This window comes from Notechis scutatus, chromosome 1 (genome assembly GCF_049901735.1).
Source record: "Notechis scutatus isolate UNSWTSFEM ecotype Mainland chromosome 1, rNotScu1.2, whole genome shotgun sequence".
NCBI classification, from domain to species: domain Eukaryota; kingdom Metazoa; phylum Chordata; class Lepidosauria; order Squamata; family Elapidae; genus Notechis; species Notechis scutatus.
This window is the reverse complement of record NC_142009.1, coordinates 24,336,483-24,362,126: the sequence shown is the minus strand read 5'-3', so window position 1 is coordinate 24,362,126 and position 25,644 is coordinate 24,336,483. Positions and strand designations below refer to the sequence as shown.

General features: G+C 40.2%; 2 protein-coding genes across 10 annotated transcripts in view; one reads left to right on the top strand and one right to left on the bottom strand.

Moving 5' to 3' along the window:
* Nucleotides 1–8,332, top strand: part of SEPTIN4 (septin 4) — a 53,694-nt gene extending 45,362 nt beyond the window's left edge. For all 8 annotated transcript variants that reach the window (XM_087958922.1, XM_087958898.1, XM_087958891.1 and 5 more), the window contains 2 exons: nt 2,959–3,058; nt 4,661–8,332. In XM_087958922.1, coding sequence (XP_087815048.1) covers nt 2,959–3,058; nt 4,661–4,720 — 160 coding nt within the window. In that variant the 3' untranslated portion in view covers nt 4,721–8,332. The remainder of the gene's footprint in view (nt 1–2,958; nt 3,059–4,660) is intronic.
* Nucleotides 8,333–11,800: 3,468 nt separating this feature from the next.
* Nucleotides 11,801–25,644, bottom strand: part of LIMK1 (LIM domain kinase 1) — a 53,743-nt gene continuing 39,899 nt past the window's right edge. Inside the window, exons 12-15 of one of the 2 annotated variants that reach the window (XM_026671670.2) lie at nt 20,027–20,174; nt 19,477–19,532; nt 17,565–17,722; nt 11,801–14,523 (exon numbers count right to left, since the gene is read on the bottom strand). In XM_026671670.2, the coding sequence (XP_026527455.1) occupies nt 14,361–14,523; nt 17,565–17,722; nt 19,477–19,532; nt 20,027–20,174 (525 nt within the window). In that variant the 3' untranslated portion in view covers nt 11,801–14,360. The remainder of the gene's footprint in view (nt 14,524–17,564; nt 17,723–19,476; nt 19,533–20,026; nt 20,175–25,644) is intronic. The other variant, XM_087958882.1, reaches the window with a different exon arrangement.

Here is a 25,644-nt window from a genome sequence, read left to right as displayed (position 1 = left end):
CCCCGGCTCTATACTGATCTTTACTTCCTGGTTTTGAAGCTCAGTTGCTTCTCACGTAACAGCAGATTGCCACGTGTCGGCTGTCGAACACACAGGGAGAGTGCAGGATGGCAGGAGAGGATCAGTATCACCCTCTGCGCGTGCACAAAATTAGGGCACTGAACAATCCACAAAGCCAAGGGAAAATCTGGAAGTGTGTGTGGGGGGGAGGGTGAGTGTTGGGGGGAAGCTTCTCCCTTGCTCTGCCTTCCCATGGTGAATTTAAGCTGTGGATCTCCATTCCGCTCTTATGCTTGCCATCCTGTTTAGAGGGAAAGAAGAGGTCCCCGTATTAATTGGGAAAGGCTTACACTTTGGCTTAGGATCCACATTCTTGGTTCAGTATAATCATTAGGTTTTGTTTTTTTTTCAATTTGCAGTCTAATCTACTTTCCATAATGATCTCCTGATCCGTGATATGATAACAGAGAAGATGAGTTAGGAAGCATCTTGATTCATGACTTACCAAACCAAGTCCTTCAAAAAAAAAAAAAAAAAGTCTCAGGCTCCAGGTAGCTGCTTAGCCTTTTTTTGGTCCCAAGACCATTGGAAGGTTAGTTCACAAAGTGAACTTCTGGATGAAGTCACTCCATTCCAGACGAAGTCCAGTTTTGTCTCCTTTGGCAGCAGTTCTCCAGGATCTTTGACAGAGAGTAGGTTTTTTTCCATCACTTTCTAGCAGAGATTCCAGAACAGAATCCAAGTCTTTCTGTAGATGATGTATGTACTCTGCATTGAGTTATGATTCAAGGGTGGGAACACATAGACCTCAGATGGCGTTAACCTGGATGCTGCACAATGCACGTATTAGAAATTTTCACCACTTAAAGGCTATTATGACAGTACATATACACTGGTTTTCATTGTTGTGCTCAATACATCTGTTGGACATGGGGTGAGGTAAGGTGGGATGAGAGATTAGTCATAAAAAATGAAGAAGCAACATTGTCTCTCCAAAGGCAATGCAGAAAGTTTCTTTATCTATACTTTATCTGGATTAGTGTACTTCTGATGAACATATATGAGCATCCAAAGTTGCTGTTAAAAAGAGAAATCCCTTGAAGAGGCAACATTGAAAATGAAGCTCACCCCTTCCATCTCTGAAGCTGATCCCTTCTTCTTAAGCAAAATCCCTATGGCGATTTCAGGAATTCCTTCAAAGTTAATTGAAACAGATCATTGGTTCTTCAAGTTCTGGGTTTTAGACAGAGTTCACATGACACTAAGATACGTTTATTTTAGTTGTGATTTATTGAACAAGCCATCTTAGCTTGGTTTGGGCAATAAACTAAATTTATCATGCGTTTTGTTGGCTTTGTACTGCTCTTCCCATTGATAGTATTATAACCTATATAGCTTAGTATGTTGGTCACAACATTGCAAAAAAGATGTTGAGACATTGGGAAAAGTGCAAAGAGTAACTAAGATGATTAAAGAAATGGAGACAAAAACATACGAAGAAAAGTTGCAGGAATTGGGTATGACCAGTCTAGAGAGAAGAAGGTCTAGGGTTGACATGATATTCCAGTATTTGAGGGGCTGCTACAATGAAGAGGGAGTCAACCTATCCACCAAAGCACCAGAGAGCAGGCCAAGAAACAATGGATGGAAACTAATCATACAAAACATTTGCTAGACCAATACTTGAATACAGCTCATCAGTCGGGAACCCGCATTACATATCTGATATTAGCACAGTTGAGAAAGTCCAGAAATATTTCACAAGAAGAGTTCTCCACTCCTCTACTCGTTGCAGAATACCTTATGCCACCAGACTTGAAATTCTAGACCTAGAAAACCTACGCCGCCTTCGGTCTGATCTATGTATAGTATATAAAATCATACATTGCAATGTCCTACCTGTCAATGAAAACTTCAGCTTCAACCATAACAACACAAGAGCAAACAATAGATACAAACTCAAGGTTAACCGCACCAAACTTGATTGCAGGAAATACGACTTCAGCAACAGAGTGGTCAATGTCTGGAATACTCTACCTGACTCTGGTTTCTTCCCCAAACCCCAAAAACTTTAACCTTTGACTGTCTACTATTGACCTCACCCCTTTCCTAAGAGGCCTGTAGGGGGCGTGCATAAGCGCACCAATCGTGCCTACCGTCCCTGTCCTATTGTTTCTTTTTATTTTTCTTACACGTATCCATTTCATGTATTCATAACTATGTTTATACTTATACCTGTTATCTTATAACCACTTGACTGACAAATAAATAAGTAAATAAATAAATAAAAATAAATAAATAAATAAATGAGAGAAGCAACCTGGCCTTAAGGAGAAACTTCCTAACAGTGAGGACAATTAACCTTGCCTTCAGAAGTTATAGGGGCTTCATCATTGGAGGCTTTCAAGGGAAAAACTGGATAGCCACCTGTCTGAAATGGTATAGGGTCTCCTGCTTGAAGGAGGGACTAGAAGACCTCTAATTCCCTTCCAGCTCCATTCTGATTGATTGTTCAAAATGATTTGGAAAGGTCTAATAGCCTCAAAGTCCTATCTTCAACCGGTTTTCTATGTAGATCCCGACAAAAGACTCCAGGCTTAGAACCATCCAGCCTCTCTTCTGCTTCCTCTCTTGATAATTTGCTCTACCATCAAACCCTTCCTGCCATCAGGAAGTTTTTCCAAAAAATGAACGTGGAACTATTAATTGCCTTTGCAAGATCACCTCAAACAGCTGGGGGAAGCCAGACTAGAATTATATCATGGAATAAGTAACAGAAAAAGTTTGGTGGAAACCAAATACAGCAGTTTGATTGGGGAAGCAAATGGAATATCTTGTGGGATTGCATGTCCAAGTATTATTATTTTTTTGCCACTTTTTCTCTGGGAACACTTTAATATATTTCCTCCTCTTTCATTTCTTTTCTGGTTTTGTTTTTTGAAAAAACAACAACAACAGCAAGCTAACCCGAGAAAGTGGGACTGATTTCCCCATCCCAACCACGCCCACGGTGCCAGACTTGGAGACAGAGAAACTGATCCGGGAGAAGGATGAGGAGGTGAATAATGGGGTACTGTTTGGGGGGGGGAGATTGCTGGTGCTTGAAAGTTTGCAAACATACAGGTAGTCCTTGACTTACAACAGTTCATTTAGTGACTGTTAACACAAGTTACAACAGCACTGAAAAAAGTGACTTAATGCCCGTTTTTCACACTTACAACTGTTGCAGCATTCCCCGTGGCCACAGGATCAAAATTCAGCCGCTTGGCAAATGGTTCATATTTATGACGGATGGACTGTCCTGGGGGGGTCACGTGATCAGCTTTTGCAATCTTCTGATGAGCAAAGTCCCCGGATTCCCTTAACAACCATGTCACTAACTTAAGTGTAACAATGGTGGCAAGAAAAGTCATAGAATGGGGCAAACTCGCCTAACAAGTGTTTCACTTAGCAACCTTAAATTTGGGGTTCAATTGTGGTCGTATATTGAGGACTACCTGTATAGCCTGACTAGGGGAAGCTGTTTTATGCCTTTAATTCTTGAAAACATTTTTTAAAAGAGTAAACAGCAGAATGACCAACCAGATAGAAATAAACAAACGAAAAAAAATTCTGCCTCCCACTTTTTTCTTCTTTTAAATGTGGGAAAATGTTTCCTAGGCCTATTAAACTTGGTGGCTTAACACATTAAAGGTACAGTGCACTTCATCTGGGTACTGATTTAATCCGTATTTCAAGTTTGCATAATATATTGTTCTGTAAAGTAACTAAATGATATGGGTTCTTACTACATGCTAAGCCAGGGTTGGGCAGGGACTAGCCATAGGCATTGTATAATATGCATCTGTAGTAGTGATTGTCAACCTTGGCAACTTTACGAGGTGTGGACCTCAATTCCCAGAATTCTGAGAGCAGAACTGGCACCTCTTAAAGTAGCTTGAGAAACACAGTTTTATGGCAAAGAGTACAGAGCCCATTGTTTGACTCTGAGCAGAGAAACCTGTGGATGTGGAACATACTCCTTTTAAGCTACATTTGACTTCTATTCTTATCAGTTTTAGAACACATGTTTAAGTACCTTCTCTTTTAGACATGGCTTTATAGATCAGTTTAATTTGTCTTGTAAAGCAGTGGTTGCCAACCAGTGGGCCAGGGATCACTGGTGGTCCGTGAGAAAATTTTGGTGGTCTGCAGAGACATGTCGCCCCAGACAGAGCACCCCCCAGTGCCAGCACAACAAATCTCACAAAGACTCATTTCTGGAGGAGTTTGGGGGAGAGAAAGAAAAACTTCTGCTGCTTTCCTTGCATGAAGCCAAAAGTCTCTCTCTCTCTCTCCCTGAGAACGGAGCTGGAGACAGTATCCTGAGATCCCAAATAAAGAATGAACGATCGGTAGGAAAATGGGATGGGGAATTTTTCTGCAGACTTTTGTTGGGATTTTCCCAGGGTCTCTGGTCCGCGGGATTTAAAATTATGAGTTTGGTGGTCCCTGAGGTCCAAAAGGTTGACGACCCCTGTTGTAAAGTATGTGTTCTGGTATTTTCAATTTTGTACTTTTGGCCGGCGGGGGGAGGTATTTTTTTGTAAGCTGCTTTGGGCATTCAGTTTCCACAGAAAAATTAAGCAGATAAATTCCTGGTTTATTTTTCTCCTTTCAGTTACGAAGGCTGCAGGAAAGGTTGCAGAAAATCCAACAGCAGATGGAAGATTCATTGTAATCATAAATCCTCCCCCCCCCAGTATATTTTTTTCTCCCTGCTGGCTGGCATCTTTCCAAAGCAGAAAATGTTTACATCCCTCTGAATTTCACCCCATCTCTAGTACTTGGTCCTTGACAAACATAAATTGCTGCAAAATCGCCTTAAAACCAAAGTTCTACAATTACTTACCCCTCTAAGAAATGAGAAACTCAAAAAGGCTTCAAGATGCTACCACAACCTTCTAACACAAGGAAACTTTTCCTTTCTCCATCCAGTCTGGCTGCTGATTATCATTGTGGTGATTTTTCTGTGGAGTGCAGAGACAAACTATTCTGCAATCACAGCACTTTAACTCTCATCTGACAGCAGACTAGGATAATTTGTACCAGCAACAGGGGTTGACAAGATTCTGCTCAGGTTCCTTTCTAACCCAGTTGTAAAAAAGATGCAAGTGTGGAAAAAAAGCAGGCATACACAAAACACAAGATATTTTCTCCAAGTCCATCTTGAAATTATTGGCAAAAATATATGCACACGTGAGATGAAATGACAAAATTCTGATGTATAAGATGGTAAAATGGAGAACTTTCAGCCTCACATCAGATGTTGGGAATATTTAAAAAAAAAATCCTTCTGGAAAATCTGAAGGCAGAAGCCAGCAATTAAGTTTCTCATTATTAGTCCAATTGAAATGAATGGGAGCTGCCAAAATCTTGCACTGAGAAACTTTTGACTGAATTAAATACATGAGCACTCCCTTTACAAAAACCCTTGCTTTGTTCTATTTTATATTTATCTCCTCGTAAGTGAGAGTCAAAACATGGACATAATATAGTTTTTGCAAGCTAATACTATTAATTTTATTTAAGTTTTTCAAGCTATTTATCAAAGTAAGATAAACAGGAATTTACTGTCCCACGCACAGCCATGCATACCCAGCTGCTGCTGATGTGCAAAGTAACCAAGCTTCTTGCAAGGAGGATTCAGTTTCATTCGAAATTGTTCCTTCCCATGTGTCTTAAGTGACTGTGTCTCTTTTGTGTATCAGCTCATTCCCTCAATCAAGACTACCTAAATTAGGACTGTTCAGCAAGTGGATCTTGTCATGTGTGGCTTATTCCGAATGGAAATTTTCCTAAAAGTCTGGAAAAAAAAATGCCTGGCACTCTCCCCATTCTGGAGGGTCAGTCCTTAGAAACTGCATGCTGCTGCTCTTGTGGGGATCAGTCTTCTGAATCTGCTAAAAAAATATTCCGTCGCTGCTGATCGTGCATGCTGCCGTTACACTTTTGAAAGAAGATCCCAGAGAACAAAGCTACACATCTTTCTCAAACCAGCTGATTGGTTGCTCACAGAAAATGTGGGTGAAATACTCTCAAAAGAAGAGAAACAGCCAACCCATCCTCTAGGTCTTCCTCACTTCAAGGTTGTTCAAAAGGACCATCAGAAATCCTGATGGTCAACTATGGCAGCAAGGCCTTTTCCTCTTTCAAGGAGCAGTGCCGATGGAAAGTGCCCTGAGAAAAACCAAGGTGATCTCACTGGAGATATGGGTGCAACCCCAAGAAAGCCACCTGCTGTTCCAGTTTGGAGCTGAAGTATGAGACGGCCTTTCATGGAATGGGCCTTTTCTCCCTGTAGGCTCCACGGTGAAAGGGACGCAGAAAGGATTGGCAGAGGATGGAGAAGAATTCAAAATGCAGGCGAGTAGCATAGGACACACACCTGTTGAAGCAAAAAAGATGGTGCTTCTGAATAAAGCTAACAATCTTTCAGTTGTAGGCCAGCACAGCATGAGAACACGCTGGATCAGACCAAAGCTCTTGTGTTAGTAGCAATGGTAGTTAGTGGTGTCTTTCCTCTAGCCATGGAGGCTCTGTAGGAGTCAATTGTTGATAGATACCTGTTAGTACCCTTATGTCTCATTCTCTTTGAATGTCATAATAGTCATCTGCCTGTCATAATAGCTGTCACAATGTCAATGAATCCAGATCCAAACAGACTTGTAAGCTGGGCCAAGAATAGCCGAATACTGGTTATTTTATCTAGAAAGTTCAGAACTCACTGGGCATCATAGAACCATCTCTATAGTAACAATTATAATGTCACCTGCAGGAACTTCTGATTAAAGAAAGGCCCCCAAGGTTTGGAAATAAGAAGTCCTTATATTTTAACCAGTCCTTTCCACCCAGCTCCAAATGCAATGGGATTGCCAACTGACCAAGGTGGGGGAAAAGTCTAGCCTTAGTCTAACATAACCTGGCTTGCTGCCGTGCTTTAAAGATATCTTGATATACATAAACATGTTTTTCATTGCATGGAGGAAATATTACTACTTGGTAGTATTGGTAGAGCAAACTGCTATTACAGAAGCTGACCCCATACTCTTGGCTTCAATATTTATACAGGTGCTTCCAGTTAAGGCTTTTCTTGTGCAATTAACCTGGTTTGTTTGTGCAATATTTTTGGGGGGATGAGAATGTAATTTTTACTAGTAAACACCCTATATTTCTCTTCCATTTCCCCCCTATAACGTGAAGAAAAACTGGGAATGGGGAATCTTTTGATTGGTACTGTTAAACAGTCCTCTATCTGAAACTAAAATTGTTATTTTCCCATTGTGATATTGTGATGCTATCATTTGATGTTCTTATTATGAATTATTGATTACTTTTTATTATTAATTTATCCTCCAGGACACATAGGTGGCATTTGCACTTCTGAATTGTTTACATAGATGAAGGCAAACACCTACTCTAAAGTATCACTATTTATAACCTTATTTAAACATTTTATTATTTCCTATTGAGGCATAGTGAAAGCTGAAGCAGTTGTCCGTAAGGATGGCCATTAGCACATTCAGACAAGTGATTTTCCCCCTTTGCTTCAGTCCACCTTCCGTGTTGCATACAAGGAGGACTGTTCTTGTGCCATAACTGAAAGTGCAGAAAACTAAAGGAAATAGCCCCCAAATTATCTTTTCTTTTCAATCATTTTTTTAAAAAGTTTCTAACCTTCGTGTTGTGAAGATATGCTGCTGTGGTTAGATGCTAAGCATAAAACATGATGGCTATTAGATGTAGTGCTGGGATTCTGGAATGCATACAGTGATATGGGGGGAGGGAGGTTTTAATACATTCAGGAGAGTGTTTGCAACTATGTGTTGGAAATCCTGCCCCCTTTTAAGTGTATTGAATCACAGCGTGTAAAAAAAGGGGACAGGGCTTTGAACACACAATTGTGAAGTTTGCTTTTTTAACTCTTCCCTCTTCCTTCCGGTCCCGTGGATGCTTCTGAATGCATAGTACTGTGTGTTCTCAACAATGCTTCCAAAACATTGTATTCCTTTATTCTCATTGCCTTAATTGCTGGGTTAGTCCCAGGAGTAACAAAATATGAGTGTGTATGAGAGTTGTAGGATGTTTAGGAACCCCCAAACAGCATTTCTGCTTTTATTCATTCATTTTTCAAATCTTAATATTTTCCTATAAAAAAGAGAAAATATATATCTGTTGTCTGAGGCTGAGAAATATTTATTGAAAGGTTGTAATATATATATATATATATAGGTTTATACATTCTAGTAGTTTATTTTTTAATCCCACCAATAAAAGTAGCTAATTTCAATGAGCCTGTTTGAGACTTGAGTTTCTTTTTTTAATATTGAACCAAAGTCTTTTCCGGGTGTGATGTATGTGAAAGTCTTCTTTGATTTAATGGTGGGGATTGGTCTGTGATTGCATTGCATCAAAACAGCGAGATCTTCAATTCATGCAAGAGAGCCACATCTACCACAGAAGGTATGTCATTGGGTTGGAAAGTACCTACTTTTCCTACAGTGGGGAAATGATACTCTTTGAAAAGTGGAACTGGCCTTCTACAGTATTTGGTACAGAAGATACTTTTGGACAGTCACCAACCAAGGCAGTGAAGCAACATATTCACCATCCAGGGCTCCTGTTGCCAGGGAAATTCAGGTTCCATTGCTCAGGTCAATGTGCAGAAAGGACATTCCAATACAAATATGCTTATTCCTAGATTTAAGGTAATCCAAAATAATTGGAAAATTAATAGATTATTTCTACAGAAAAATCCAAACCAACTCTGAGCTTTTGAAAACTCCACCTTACCAGTGGTACCACTACAGACTTCTGGTTGCCTGTCTGCTGAAGGCTGGGCTGGAGGTGGCATCATGAGAACATGCCCCTTTGAACATGTCCTGGCATGCTACACAGAATGATTGGGAGTTGCTATTCCCACTGATATGTGAATGTATGTGGTAAGGAAAAGAAAGCCGAGGAATCCAAAGATTGCTACTCTGCAGCAAAGATTAAGTACACAAGGACCACTTCACTTCCCAGTCTTGTTGAAGAGAAGTAAAACATGGTTGAGAGTCCAAATTATTTTGATGGACTTCTTTCCTAGCTCAAGGACAGAAGGATGTGCCCCTGCTGCCTGGTTGAAGGAAGATAGGTGCAGCTTCCAAAGCAATGTTTCTCCCACTTTAGCAACTTTTAAGATGTGTGGGCTTCAACACCCAGAATTTCCCAGCCAGCAAGGAGTTGAAGTCCATACATTTTAAAGTTGCCAAGATTGAGAAAGACTTCTAAGAATAGAGCAAGGAACAGCAATGGGGCCTTCCAAGGGATATCCAAAGGGATGTCCAAAAAATTAAGGAAAATATTTCTTGACACTGAACTCCCAATCCTAAATTGACAGCTTATGTTACTCTCTGGTAATAAAATAAATAAATAAATAAATAAATAAAATCACAGGTTGTATTTTGCCTGCTCCTATCACTGATTACAGATTAATCAGAACTTTATGAATAGGCTTGAAGAAACCAATAACCTTGTAACCAGCCAGAATGGGAAACTTGGGTTTAATTTTGGCCTGACCTCTAATGTAACCTACTTTCTAAGAATGCTGGGAAGAGGATGTGCACTCTTTAGTTTCCTGAAAAAAGCAAGAACACATTAGGATTTCAATTAATAGATTTTATACAAAGCTTCGATGTCCTGCAGTATATAACAAAATACAGTGGGGCTCTAAGATGTTAAAAATTCAGATGTGAAGGGGAAAAAACTGAAAATAGAGGCCCAGAATAAAGTTGAGGTAATATATATATATTTCCAGGTCATTTGAAGCAATTCCAATTTTTTCACCCGGAATTATTGCCTTGCAAACCAACTAACACCCTTGTAAGGGAGCTCGGTGTTGACTTAAATCAGGAAGTGGCTTGATAATTGTTATCTAGAATATTAGGAATGAGGCGAGAGTTGACAAGCTTGGCAAGTCTTTCACCACACATCTATGATGTTGACTTTGGCCTCCTGGACAAAGGCAGCATGGAGATCATGTTTAAGATTTGCCCACTTCTTAAGAGTGGAGGGATGAAGGAGTGGATCCAGATCAATGAGCACAGCTCTGTGTGGCTGTCCTGAATGCCAGCAAAAGGGATCTGAAAAACTTTCAAATACCCTCCATAAAAATGTCATGAAGAAAATAATAGGTGGCTTGAACAAGGGAGTGGAAGGACTTTTATTATTTCCATGTAAATTAATTTTACATCACAGTTTTGTGAATTCTGATCATTGTCATCAGAGGGCATCACATTTCATTTTCAAAGTGCGAATAAATATTTCACAGTCTTTGTCTAATTCACGTTCCTTTTCCTTCCCTTAACACTTCTAAAGACAACTGAGGCAGACTGATATGATAAATTCCCCAATTCACCAAGGTTGACTGTGTGAACAAATAATACAAGCTCTTATCTTCAGTTATGTTACAGAGCAATGACCCTGAGTGGCAGGAACGACAGGGACTACACAACCCCAAGTGTGCCAGAGTCATGTGGAAGAGCTGCCTGACTCAGGAAAACTGCCCACCTGCTGGCTGCAATCAGCAGCACCTGAAGAGTGTAAAACAATTAGGGGAACAGCATGGAAAACACATGGAAGATGGAAACCAAACTCCTTGTCACTGTCTATGACAAGATAATGTCTATGACAGTCAAATATGGTCCAAAACCAAGATTGCAGGCATGAATTTAGAAGTCAGAACTTCTAAATGGCTTTTAGGTCATCAGATAACAAAGGGACTCTCTTATCCAAGAGATACATTGAGTCTGGGGGAAACAGATTCCTCTTTTACCCTTTACTGCAGACCTCCAGCATCTCTTCTTTCTTGATAGAACCACCAGATCATCTGCATGAGAAGAGTGTCTCTTACACACAGACGTAGTTGGGAGAGACCACATCAGGCTCGGTGTCATGGTCCCCACACAAATATAAATGCAACATCCACACTCTGGGGCACAGTTTCAAGTGGCCGTCAAAATTCTTCGAGAAAAACACTTAATTTCTATAGATGTACATAGAGGTGCCAATGGAGCAGAGATACTTGCTTATACTTCCCTCTGAAGATCATTCATAAAATACGCAAGGTCTGTCATCTTTTGCATCAAACATGAAATGCACTTTCACAAAAAATATGAGCATTCGCCTTTTCTAACAGATGTTTATAAAATGATGTATCAGCCTGGAAGCTTCAAAAATATGCAAAATCAAAATTTAACAAAGTTTTTCTCCAAATCTAATACACAGAGTTGAGGTATGCTATTCTTAAATAGGGAGTCTTCATTTCATCTTGACTCTTTGAAGAATGAACTTAGATACTGGGCAGGTTTTGTTAAAAAAATCAGATATACTTGAAATTTCTCCTCAGGTCAGAGTTTTGTGCTATTTCCTCAAATCCTTCAAATCATACAGTGAATGTTATGCATAACTTTCAGTTTGCGATAGGAAAGTGAGAAGAGAAGAAATATGTAACTACAAGAACCTGTGTTCCAAATTCATGTTAGATTTAGTCTTTATGGTTCCTTGTGGTTCATTTAATAATCTAGGGGCACTCCACATACTGTAACAACTGCTTCCAATTCCACGTAGTTCAGGACATAGAAGCTGCACAGTTACACGTGCACCATGGATTGAGGAGAACTGCTTCCTACTTCTGCATTTGCAGAATTTCAGACCACCATTGTTAACTTTCCCCATTTCTAAGCAAGAAGATCCAGGAAATTTACCTTTTAAAAAAAAAAAAAAAAAAGCCAAGATGTCTGTATGCAAGTTTGGCACATAGTGACTTAACAAAGCTGGATCACAAGTCTATGGAGGGAATTCATTTTGAGATTGCAAAGAATGTTTTCTTTCTCCCTCCTCCTAAAAAAAACCAACTGTAACGTGGCCTTCAGTTAAAATGAAAAAGATGCTGGTGTTCCCTTGAAAAGAACAGGAGCCCGCTGGGAAGAGTTTAAGAGGATCCACGTTGTCTCCCTCAGCAGCTAACCAGACAATCAGAAGCCTAGACACTGATATCTAGACCTGCCTTTTCTTACCAGCACTAATAATCAGAGGTAGGTTGTCCCTAGGGATTTCCCAGCTGGCATGGCTAAACTCCTTCAAGTCTTCCTGCCTGACCTTCTTGTACTTTGGTTGCACAACCCATGTTTGTCCTGGGTGCTAGAATACCAGGAGAGAAAATGGTCTATTTTTCCCCCCAATGGCCACCCACATTGTATACACTTTTAGTATTGTATACACTGTTAGTATTGAAAACCCAGGAAGTCTTTCATGGTTCAGGTACTTACAAATGCACTCCCAGGAACTGAAAAAGCTCCATTTTTTGCCTTCTAAAGACTTATCAAGTCAATCTCCTCGTGTTACACTAAATAATACAGGAACGTGCCTTTTTCCAAATAGCAGATCTGAGTGGCTCCTTCATGTCCACAAAAAGCTTGAGAGAGAAGGAAAAAGCAGGATCTGTTCTCCTGCCTATGACATACAGGGTTTTAATACGCAGGGGGATTTTTTGGCACAAGAGGTCATTTAGTCATGTACCCCCACAACCCATAAGGGTAAGTCAAAAAATATCTCTTTAAGTTGTGAGGATCCTTGGATGAGATGAATTTAGCTGGTCTTCCTCTGAAGGCTCCTTTCTGCTATGCTGATCACCCAGATGGAAAATACTTGCTGCCCATTTCCAGATGAGGGTCCAAATAATGCTATCTTATTGTTGATCCTGGTGCATAGATTGGCTCATTCTTCTCCAATCTAATACTTTCCAGATGGGTTGGAACTGCAACTCCCAGAATTCCTTTGTTCGCCTGGCCTCCAGACCACGGGCTAAGAATTCTGGGAGTTGCACAGTTCTGAAAGCCATGTTGCCTGAGGAGTTCTGGGAGTTGTAGTGAAAAATAAATCTGCCTGGTCCTAGTCTGAGGAAGGCTGGGATGAGTGTACATCCCATGGTTCTATCCTGAACCTGGAAAGAGTTGGCTAGATTTTCAAGCGATGTGCAAATATCTCCCTTTAGAAGGGTGACTTAGTTGTTTCCTTCTCTTCCTGTCCTTCTAGAAATCCAGACTGCTTTTTCAAGGGCTTAACAGCACATGGGTGTATGCATGTGCACGCCTACATTAAATCTTGCAACAAAATCTTAACACACATTTGGATCTCCAGAGTAGGCAAGCAGTTTAAAAAGGGTGGTAATTTGGAGCAGAGGTAAGTGGAGACAGTTTCAGCTCTATCTTACATAGCTTCTCTCTGGGGCAAACTGCCTACTTAGGAAATAGTTTTTCACACACACAAAAAAGCAGCTTTGGACTGTATGTACTTCTGCCAAACATGGTTGGAACAGAAGGAAGGAAGAAGCTAAGGTGTGCACACAGTGAAACATGCACACAGCACACATGGGTATTGACAGAGCTACATTCACATAACACATTTCACCTGGTTACCGGATTGAGCTATTTGTGTGTGTGTGTGGATTTGCATGATATATCAACTTCAAATGAATCAAATAGGCTGGGTTTGCATAACAGGCTAAGCTATACAAAAAAATAAAATCCTAACCAAGGTTAAGAGTAACAATAAGCTCAATATATTGTGCAAATGCAATCTTCAACTGACTGGGCAAAACATGTTGTGTGAATGTAGTCAAGACACTGGCTCCAGGGAACAGAGACCAAACATCTGCACAGATCTCTCAGTCTTGCAACTTCCAAGGAAAGGCTAAGCACATGCTAAGCACACGCATAGAACCCCCGTGGCCTATTCGCAGAACAACGAAGTGGGGCTCAGAGAATCCAAGTACGCAAGTCCACATAAACCCAAGGCACCACTTGATAGGACAAAGGTTTTTAAAGAGGATCTGTAGAGGTGTATTTGGGGGACAGGGTAGCAGCCCCCACCTTAATGCCAGCTTGTGAGTAGCTGCCAGCTGTTGACAGAAGCTTATGTGCTCAGTGGGGCGTGCAAAGCTTTTTGCAACCACAAAACGTGAAAGGAGAAAGTCAAGGATCCCTCACTTCTCCTCCACTTTGTGGGATGCGCAAGGAGGAGGACGTATTCACAAGGAGTATTTACAAGAACCCAGGCTGCCCCAGACCATCCCTGTGCAAGCCAGGCACAGAACTCATCCCCCCAAGGAAGGAAGCAGGGAGAACCAGCTCCCAGTGGGTTTTTTTTTCTTCAAAAACCAGCTCTTAGCTGGTGAGCTGCGTGCAGCTGGTGGCAGGACTCAGCAAAAGAAGCTTTTCCTCAGCCCAGCTCATACAGAGACATGCAGGCTTGGGGCTGCTTGCCTGCCCCTGCTGTACTCATTCAGACACTTCAACGTGTGCACACAGTCCACTCTCAGCTCGCCGGTGTGTCTCCCAGAAGGCCCGGTCCAATTGCTCCAGCTGTGGACTCAGGGGAAGTTGCATAGCCAAGTGCATGCGGAGAGCTTCCAGCCACTGCTCCAATCGACTGAAGGAAGGCCTGGAGAGAAAAAGCAGAAGGACGTGAGGAGTTTTGCTTGATCGGGCTAAAAGCCCCAAATGGCCTAGAGCAGCAAGCCCACCCTCAACCTTTTGGGCACCAGGGATAAAATACTTTAGATTAGATTAGATGAACAGAGTTGGAAGGGACCTTGTAGGTCGTCTAGTCCAGTGGTCGCCAACCAGTGGGCTGGGGACCACTGGTAGTCCGCGAGAAAATTTTGGTGATCTGCAGAGAAATGTCACCCCAAAGCACCCCCCCAAAACAATTAATCTAGGCTGTACAGGAACACAAGGCTGTGCCACCCACGTGGCCCACGGGAACACAAGGCTTGCATCACTTGCATTGCAAACAACATGAGGTAGTGAGGGGAGGGGAGAAACTATGGGGGGGGGGAACTAGCCCCACTCATCCCATGCACCTGACCTGGCCACCAGGCTGCTTCTTTCTACTTCCTTCTTCTGCTTTTGGCTGCATGCAAGGAAAGCAGCAAAAGTCTTTCTCTCTCTCTCCCAAACTCCTCCAGAAATGAGTCTTTGGGACCCTGCAAGGCATCCTGCTCCAAGAGGCTGCGCCAGCACGACAAGTCTCACAAAGAGTCATTTTTGGTGGAGTTTGGAGGAGAGAAAGACTTCTGCTGCTTCTGCTGCTTTCCTTGCATGAAGCCAAAAGTTTCTCTCTCCCCTGCCCCTGAGAACGGAGCTGGAGATGGTATCCTGAAATCCCAAATAAAGAATGATCAATAGGTAGAAAAACGGGATGGGGAATTTTTCTGCAGACTTTTTGGGGGATTTTCCCAGGGTCTCTGGTCCACGGGATTTAAAATTATGAGTTTGGTGGTCCCTGAGGTCCAAAAGGTTGGCGACCCCTGGTCTATCCCCCTTCCCAAGCAGGAGGCTCTACACCATTTCTGACAAATGGCAGTCCAATCTCTTCTTGAAAGCCTCTGGTGATGAAGTTCCCACAACTTCCAAAGACAAGAGTTCCATTGGTTGATTGTTCTCACTGTCAGAAAATTTCTCCTTATTTCTAGGTTGAATCTCTCCTTGTTCAGTTTCCATCCATTATTCCTTGTCTGGCCTACAGATGCTTTAGAAAATAGCTTGATCCCTTCCTCTCTGTGGCAGCCCCTCAAATATTGGAAGACTGCTATCATGTCTCCCCTGGTCCTTCTCTTCACTAGACTAGCCATGCCCAGTTCATGTAACTGTTCTTCATATGTTTTTGTCTCCAGTTCCTTAATCATTTTGGTTGTTCTTCTCTGCACTCTTTCTAAAGTCTCAACATCTTTTTTATACATGTGATGAACACTGGATGCAGTACTCTAGGTGTGCTTTTACTAAGGCTTTATTGAGCAGTATTAATTCTTCCCTTGATCTTGATTGTATCCCTCTGTTAATGCAATTTATGATTACGTTGGCTTTTTTGGCTGCCGCCATGCACTGCTAGCTCATATTTAATTGGTTGTCCACTAAGACTCCAAGATCTCTCTCACAGTTACTGCTATTAAGCCTGGTTTCACCCAGTCTATATGCGTACTTTTGGTTTTTCTTGCCTAAGTGTAGGACTTTACTTTTTTTTACATTGAATTTCATTTTGTTAGATACGGCCCAGTGTTCTAGTCTGTCAAGATCCATCTGGATCTTGAACCTATCTTCTTGGATGTTAGCTATTCCTGCCAGCTTAGTATCATCTGCAAATTTGGTAAGTTGCCCTTCTAGTCCCTCATCTAAGTCGTTAATGAAGAATACTTGGCCATGAAGGGTTTTTTTCCCCATGGACCAAGGGAGATGGGGTTTCGCATGTTTTCTGGATCCCACACTTGTGTGGATGGGGCTTCACTTGCTTGTGTAGCCTGCTTCTTACTGTGCTATGAATTGGTGCTAGTCTGCGGCCTGAGGGTTGGGGATCCCTGGCCTAGAGGGCCCAAGACAGTGCCTGAAGTCACCACACCATTTTTCAGCCTTGGCAGGTTGAAGATATATGGACTTCCCAGAATTCCCAGCGTGTGTGTGTTTGTGTGTATGTGTTTCTCCATTTAAAGAGGACAAGAATAATGTTAAACACGGGGGAAATGCTGAATAGGGATCAGGATCTAATAAGAAGGAGAATAGTTTCCTCCAAGTTCTGTACACCAGGGGTCCCCAACCACCGGTCCGCGGAACAAATCCTACCGGGCCGCTGGTTTGCTGGGCGCCGCCATCTTTTTTTGATGAAAAAGTGCTTCCGGTGAGCTTTTCCGGGTAGAAAGCTCACAGGAAGCACTTTTTCATCAAAACAAGATGGCGGCGCCGCTTCGTGAGCTTTTCCGGTAGAAAGCCATTTCTACCCGGAAAAGCTCACGAGCGCTAGCACCGCGTCTTGTTTTGATGAAAAAGTGCTTCCGGTGAGCTCACCGGAAGCACTTTTTCATCAAAACAAGATGGCGGCGCCCAGCTGATGCTGGTACCGGGCCGCGGCATAAAAAAGGTTGGGGACACTGCTGTACACTAATCCTTTCTCAGCCTCAACAACTTTAAGATAGGGGACTTCTACTTGCTGGCTGGGGAATTCTGGTAGTTGAAGTCCTCACATTTTCATGTTGCTAAGGTTGAAAGCATTGCTCCATCATTATGTAGACCCACAGACAGTAAAGGTTGGAAGCAACCTTGACTCTCATCTAGTGAGATTGATGGTCAGTTGCAAAAGAAAAATACAAAACTAGATGTGGGAGCAGAAAAAAACAGTTGAAATTCTCAGTCTGAATTTATTGGACGGCTGGAAAAGCCTTAACTTAATGTTTCTCAGTCTTGGCAACTTGAAGATATGTAGACTTTTAGCTCCCAGAATTCCCCAGGTAGCATGCTGGGAATTCTGAGAGTTGAAGTTCACACACATTCAAAGCTGCCAAGATTGAGAAGCACTGTCTTAATTCGTCCTTCCGGGCTGCCCCACCTGCCCTGAGGAAGACTCATCCCTTTCTCCAAGCCACATATCCTCGCATCCCCATATCTAGGGGCTCCCAACTCTCTCATGTCACACATCTGTTTCCACTTGCTGACCGTTTCTCAGGATCCAAATCACAGCAACAAACAGCGATAGGAAAGAAGCTAGGAGGACAACTGGGAGGACAGTAGCGGTCCAGGAAGCCTCGCACATTGAGGCCAAAATCCAAGGTTCGAGGCAGGTAATCAGGGTCAGCGCTGACTCTTCCAATAATCTGCAAAATAAAAAAGGAGTTGTTAGAAGTTTCTCTGGACTGATCTAGAGGCTTGGTTAACAATCTAGAACAAGTCTTCAAAGATGGCCCTTTGGAGATAAACTGAGCCACATAGAAGAGCTAAGTAGAATACTGGCTGGCCCATGCCAGATGCTTCAAGGGCTTTTCAAAAGTCCATATATAGCATTTAATTTATATATTTATATATGAGCCTCGGTGGCGCAGTGACTAGAGTGTAGTACTGCAAGCTACTTCTGCTGCAGCCAGCTGCCTGCAGTTTGGCAGATCGAATCCCACCAGGCTCAAGGTTGACTCAGCCTTCCATCCTTCCGAGGTGGGTAAAATGAGGACCCAGATTGTTGGGGGCAATAGGCTGACTCTGTAAACCGCTTTGAGAGGGCTGGAAAGCACTATAAAGCAATATATAAGTCTAAGTGCTATTGCTATTTGTATATTTCAATATCTCTGATAGAAATATGCCTGAGTAAATCTTACAGTAATGCTAACTTTATGAGGTTAATATTATCATTCTCACATTACGTGGAGGAAACTAGGGGGGGAGTTTAAGGGTGGTCCTCAACTTACAACAGTTCACTTAGTGACTGTTCAAAGTTACGAGACTGAAAAAAGTGACTTATGATCAATTTTCACACTTACGACTGTTGCAGCATCTCCTTAGTCATGTGATAAAAATTCAGACACTGATTCATGACAGTTGTAGTGTCCCAAGATTGTATAGTCACCTTTTGTGACTTTCTTAGAAGAGGAAACCAGATTCACCTTGCAACTGTGTAAATAACTTAATAATGGTGTTATTGACTTAATAACTGCAGTGATTCACTTAACAACTGTGGCAAGAAAAGTCGTAAAATGGGGCAAATTCACTTAACCAATGTTTCACTCAGCAACAGAAATGTTGGGCTCAATTATGGTTGTAAGTTGAGGACTACCTGTCTATGCCTGAAATAGCTTGGTGAGAAATCCCAAACAGATGAATCTATCTATCTATCTATCTATCTATCTATCTATCTATCTATCTATCATCTATCTATCTATCCATCCATCCATCCATCCATCCATCCATCCATCCATCCATCCATCCATCCATCATCCATCCATCCACCCACCCACCCACTACCTACCTACCTGAATTTTCCCAGCCCTAGACCAATACTTTAGCCCCTACTAAAGCAGGCAAAACATCCAGATGACCCTTAGGTGGCAGTTCTAAAATGTTCTTAAATGTTCTGCATCTCTCTGCTGCCATCTAGTGATTGTCTAAATCAGCGTTTCCCCAACTTAGCCACTTTAAAATGTGTGGTTTTCAACTCCCAGGGGAATTCTAAGTATCTAAGGATGAGAAACACTGGTCTGGATTCTTACAGCTCAGATGTGGTAGCCCTGATCCATATACCACACCAGGTCCTGATCATAAGCAAGACTCTCCTATTTTTTTCTCTCTATTGAGAACCACATCACTTTTGGTGTAATCTACCAGAGTTGCATGCAGATGCATTCAAAATTCAAAACAAGAGAATCATCCCTTTCCCCTCTTTTTTGGCATTCCATTTTTTTGCTCTTGCTTCTCAAAATGAGGTTTTGAGTTCAACAACTCTTCCTTCAAAGGATGTAAGAACAAGGATAGCAAATGCTGGCTTCAGGCGTCTGCCAGAACCGCTCTCTGGAAATGTTCCTCTAGACTTCTCTAGCAACCCTTCCTTCCTCCTTGAGTGCTTTATGTTGCTGGGACTTGCCTCACAAAGGATGATGCCAAAAGAGAAGATGTCCACTTTCTCATCATAACTTCTCCCTGCAAAAAGATGACAAAAGACGAAAAAACATATTTAGCTATCAGGCCCAGACGTCCTAGCCAAGGGTTTACTATTGTTTGGAGTTGGTGAGTTCATCTAGAATGTGTAAAACAGCTCATGGGTGCTCCTACAAAATGGCTTCCTTAAGGATCCATGAGCTCTCATGATAATCCGTCCCAAAGTAGTTGTAAGTGAAATTGCCCCTTTCTTTTGCTGCCCATTTTATCTTAGTTTCAATGTGCCCAGAAACAAATATCTCCTTTTCCTCAAGGTTATTCCTTCTGTGCATTATATAGAGGTGGCTTCCTTGGCAGCTTCTCAAACATGATCCTTGTTTCCCTTCTTGCTGACCACAATTAAGCCAGACCTGGTGAGGCTCTATCCCAAGAGTGAGGAATGATGGCCCTTTTATGACTTTTATGACAAGTCATAAAGGGGCCATCGTTCCCCATCTCTGGTCTATCCCAACCCCCAACTCTCCTGCTCAACTCACCATTGATCATCTCGGGAGCCATCCAGTAAGGGTTGCCCACCACAGTGTACCGTTTCCTTCGGTCAGGTTTCTTCAGGGTTGCTAGCTGGTTTTTCTCATCCACCATCAGCCGAGCAAGGCCAAAATCGGCCACTACCACACTTTTGTTCTGGGTAAAGGAAGAGAAAAAATCTTTTCCTCCCTTTCTTTTAATTATCCAGTGGATTTAGCACTTTCAGTTTACAATGCTTTAATGTTGTTGGCAGACAAGACAGTGTTTAAGAAAAGAGGAAATACCATTTTTGTTGCTCTCAGTGTCAGCTTCCAACGATGTGGCTTGTTTTTTTTTAAGCAAAACGAATATCAGCTGAACCTGATTATTTTAAACATTATTTATGTTATAGAATGTTATTTTTAAATGAACATATTTTATATTCAATTTATCTACTATTATTATTACATTTGAAGTGTTACTACAGTTTTTAAATTAGCTTTATTTTTTTCATGGATTGAGGGGGTTTAATTCAACTGAAAAAGACAAAGTTCTTGTTATCCTTGTTACAGAATGTTAACGTTTACTGATTATGTGATAAACTATTATCAGATATTGGAGAGTTCCAGGGTTGGGCTTAGCGTTTCTAATAAATATATATCTCCAGCATTTCCACTGGTGAAATAGGTAGTAGAATATCTACAGGCTTTGGAATATCTACAGAAGTGTCCATGTTGGTAGATTTCAGTATATTTTATCTATTTTAAATTTTCATCCTGTCAAAATAGAAAATGGTTTTGTGGGGAACTTCCGGTTTGAGCTTCTTCGGTGACAGACCGAAACCTCGTCTCTGCGAGGTTTCAATCCGTGCTCGCCGCTGGAACCCCCCGAGCTGGCTGGTTTCGGGGCTAAGCCACCCCGTAGAGGTGGTGAAGAAGGGGGAGACTGCCTGCAGGGTTGAGGAGAGCCGCACCTCTCCTCTCCAGCTGGCCATTATTCTCTTTCCCGAAGGCGGTTGTAGCAGTAGTCAGAAATGGCCACCACAAAGAAGAACTCGACCGGAAAAGAATGTGCAGGAGGAAGATAAGAAGAGAAAGTTTTGGTTGACCGGGTCAAACAGCAAAAGCAACAAATAAGGTACCCTGGAATTGAAACTATTAAAAAAAAAACAATAACATTGTTCCCTAAGAAGATTTTTAAGCTGCGAAGGACAGAGAAAAGGGAAAAGATTTGGGTTTTTTTTTTCTCCTTTTCCTATACTGACAGCTAAGAGACTTAAGCAAGAAATTGGAAAAAAATCTACTTTGACATTAATAGGCATTTAATGCTGAAAATAAAAAGTCAAAGGGATAATAAAGATTTCTGGATAATCAAAAGCTTTTGAAAACAGGAAAGGACAGAAAAAGAATAAAAGGGCAGGATCTGGAAGGGAGGAGACTGCCTGGAATTAAAAAGAATTTACAGCAAAATCTCAACAAGACTTCCAAAATATACATTTTAACTGAAACATCACAACAAAATAGTAAAACCCCAGGAAGAGAAAGTGGAAAAAGAAATAAGAAGAAACAGCCTGGGACTATTTGGATTACTTGGTGATCTCTGGATTTTTGGTTATTGTATTTGAATGACTAAAATCAATCGGGTGGTTGTTTAAAACTATTTAAAATGGCTCCACTTTTAGAAGAACTGAAAATGTACTTAAAAAGTACAAAGAAGATGCACAAGAAGGAAGAGGTTCTTTTGGCTTTGTATTTCACTTCTTAGAAATGGAGATTTGGAACTATGAGAAACAACAAGAAATGCCTGCAGAACAAGAAGATTGTGACAAAGAAGAAGCCATCTTTAATGAACAAGTAATCTTAGATGGGGGGGAAAAAGGAAAGGGGGGAAAGAGAATGGAAAGTTTAAGATTGGGAGAAACAACCCAAAAAAAGAATAGAGTGAAAAATAAGTATAAAATCAGAAAGCAACAGAAGAGGGAAATGCAGAAGAAAGAATTAGAAGTAGAGAGACAAGGGGGTAAAAAGGGGAGGGAGAAGATGAGAGGGAAGAGAGAAAGGAAAAGAAGTTATAAAGGACAGAAACAAAATATAGAGAAACGGCCTATTTAGAGATAATGGGTGAAAATTTAATGGAAAAAGGGATTCTGCAAAGGTACATAAGATAGTATTGTTATATTAGAAATAGAAATAATTTTAGAAAATATGAAACAATGTATGATTAAAATGTTTGATAAAATTGCTATCGTAATTCAGTGGAATGCTTGTCAGTAAATAAATGTAACAAAATGAATATTTAATGATTTATAAAACATATGTGAAGAAAAATAAGGGAAAAATTAATTATGGAGATTATATGTGTCTTTAAGGAAGTATGATATTTAATTGAAAAGAAATGTTAAAGATGTTAAGATTTTAATGATTATTAATGATAGAACTGAATTGGAATGGAATGAGGGTTTATAATTATATATATTTATAATCCTTTTTTTAAAAGAATATAGTGTGTATTATAAGAATGTACCAAGCAGAATTCGATTGGAAGTTATGTATTATGTATTATATTGAAGGTCATAACCTTAAGGGTATATATTGAAGTTTAAATAAGAGTTTAATGGATATAATTAAAAGATAGAAAGGTGTCATACTCCAATTAGTAACTACAGGAGAAAATTCATTTAATGAGAAAAGATAATATGAAATTGAAACAGAACAGACAAAAGTATAAATATAATGATTTGAATTGAGATGAGATAATCAAAATAAAATTGAGAAAATTAAAAGAGGGAAAAAACTATATAGAAAATGTAGAATAGTATAAGATATGGAATAGAACACAAAAAGGAGCATGAAATTGAGTTTTGTGTCTGTATAAAGAAGTTCAACCCGGGACCATGCTATTTTCAAAAAAGACGTTTTACTTGTATTTTGTATGTGTGAAAACCCAAATAAAACTTTATTTAAAAAAAGAAAATGGTTTTGTGGGATAATAGCTGTAACGCTAAAAATATCCTTTTCGTGTACATAAAAATCAAGGAAGTATTGTCACTTGCTATATCTGATATTTTCACATGGGTTTTTGTTGTTGTTGCATACATACCAATCACACTATTTCCTTTTGGAGTAAGCAAAATTGTGCAAAGCTCAGAAAAGGAGCAGCATATAGTAAGCCAAAAATAATTTCAAGAATGAGATGAGAAAAAGAGAGGGAAATAAGTCTAATTTACACTTTCTGCAACCACAACTCTGTCTCTGCCTTTCTGATCCTTTTGACTCCTCCACTCATCCTCTACTGTTTTCATTTTGCCATTCAATCATTGTTCATTTTTCCTGTATTAAACCATCTCAATAAATTCCTTTGCCATTGAAATTCACTGTTGCATTCAATCCATATGCATTCAGAACCCATTTATTTTTGTTTTATTGGTTCTCTACTCTTACTGTTTTCAACTTTTCTCCTTACATATTTCCACATAACAAAATGAGGAGAAAGTTATTTTCACTTCTTTTTTCCCCCAAACATTTCTTGAAACAGGCTTCTGTTTCTGTCATTACTTTCTAGTTTGTAGTGGCTCACTTTCTTTAGATCAGTATTGAACATTTAAAAATTTCTCCATTCATTGTTTGTTAACAGAAAAGACTGAAATCAGGTTATTATTTATCAGAAACACTAGTCCCTGAGAATCTGAAGCCAAACAAAGCAAAATGACATCTAGAAATGTCATGAAAAACCCAGTAAGTTTTAACTCTTGCTTTGTTTGATAATGTAATTATAATGTAATTATTAAAATACATGGCATGTATTTTGCCTAATTTCTACCCCAAAGAATTTTTTTAAAATTTTACTTATGAGATAGGAGTTGCACAATTATTGTTTTAGGAGGCTGAAAGTATTGTAAAATTTAAGAATCCTGATATGAAATGAGGCGATACAAATGTCAAATCCTGGGGAAATTAGGAGATTCAGGCAATTCAAATGAGTATAAAGTTTTATTGCAACTTTAAGCTCTCTACAAAAATCTGAGCTACCAATCGTCAAGGGAAATGAGCAGGAATTAAGGAGGCATTCAAGGTGGGCTGGACTTAGATCTGTTGCGGGCATGCAGGGACTCATCACTTATGATACATTTGACCCCTCCCTTGGGCTCAGCCCCCTCAGGTTCAGCCTGGTCATTTCCTACAACAAGGGTAAGCAATATTCTAAATAGGTATTCTCCCAAAAGCTGATCATTGAATTACTGTAATATATTTTCTAAATCTGTAGAATACAATTGAAGTATAAACTAACCAACCAGCTGGATTTACAGAACATATTAAGCCTCCAGACTATAATAACAAAGCTAACCACAATTGGATCTCATTAAGTTTAGCATGTGATACACATAAAGTCACTAAAATTTTAAATGATCTAGTAGTATGTGTACATCCTATACATATTTAACCATTTTATTTAGCCTTGAGAAAAGCAGAATCAGGGATGATGCAACAATATTGAATGGATATCACACTCAAAGTATAGAGATGTTCTTAATCATTCCAGAGTGCAGAAAGTAGAATGATGGGGCAAATTGTCATTTAAAGTTACAAATTTTGTTTTAAATTATTAAGAGCAAATTTGATAGTGGAAACATTAATGAACTAGCAGTGGATTCTTCTTTATTGAATGTGTTCAAGCAAAATTGGGCAGCCAAGTATCTGAAACACTTTAATTTGGATTCCAGCAGTGGACAGGGATTTAGGCTGAATAGGGTTGAATAGCCTAACAAATTTAACCCAAGTCTAAATTGGGGTTTCTCAACTTTGGCACTAGCTGGGGAATTCTGGTAGTTGAAATTCATACATCTTAAAGTTGCCAAAGTTGAAAAATTAGAATTAGAATAACAGAGTTGGAAGGGACCTTGGAGGTCTTTTAGTCCAACCTCCTGCTTAGGCAAGAAACCCTACACCAGACAAATGGTTATCTAATCTCGTCTTTCAAACTTCCAGTGTTGGAGCATTTACAACTTCTGGTGGCAAGTTGTTCCACTGATTAATTGCTCTAATTGTCAGGAAATTTCTCCTTAGATCTAAGTTGCTTCTCTCCTTGATTAGTTTCCACTCATTGCTTCTTGTCTTACCCTCGGGTGCTTTGGAGAATAGTTTGAATCCCTCTTCTTTGTGGCAGCCCCTGAGATATTGGAACACTGCTATCAAAAACAATAGCTTAAATGGTTTCTTCCAACTCTATGATCCTGTAATTTTATATACAATTCCCTCTTTCAGCTTTCAGGAAGGTAAACAACAAATCAGTCTTGGATTAACTTCTGCCTGCCCCTGAGAAATCTACCTGTTAATTTGTTAAAAGTGTAGGAGACAATAGAGGGAACAAACCTGAACTTGGCTACTAGTTCCAAGTTCTCACTTTCTATTCACACAGTAATCTGAAACAAAGCAGAGATTTGGAACAAAATACAATCTGAAAACAGAGCCAGGTTTCTATGATCCTGCATCCTAAAATGTTATATATTTTCACAAATCAGAGATAATTCAAGACCTATAATAATCCTCTTCTTCATTTGTTGTTTTTAGGAAGATGTTCTTAAAAAGTAAGGAAACTCTTCATAACTTACCTTCTCAAAATGTGATCAGCAACATTTTCTCCTTGCTTT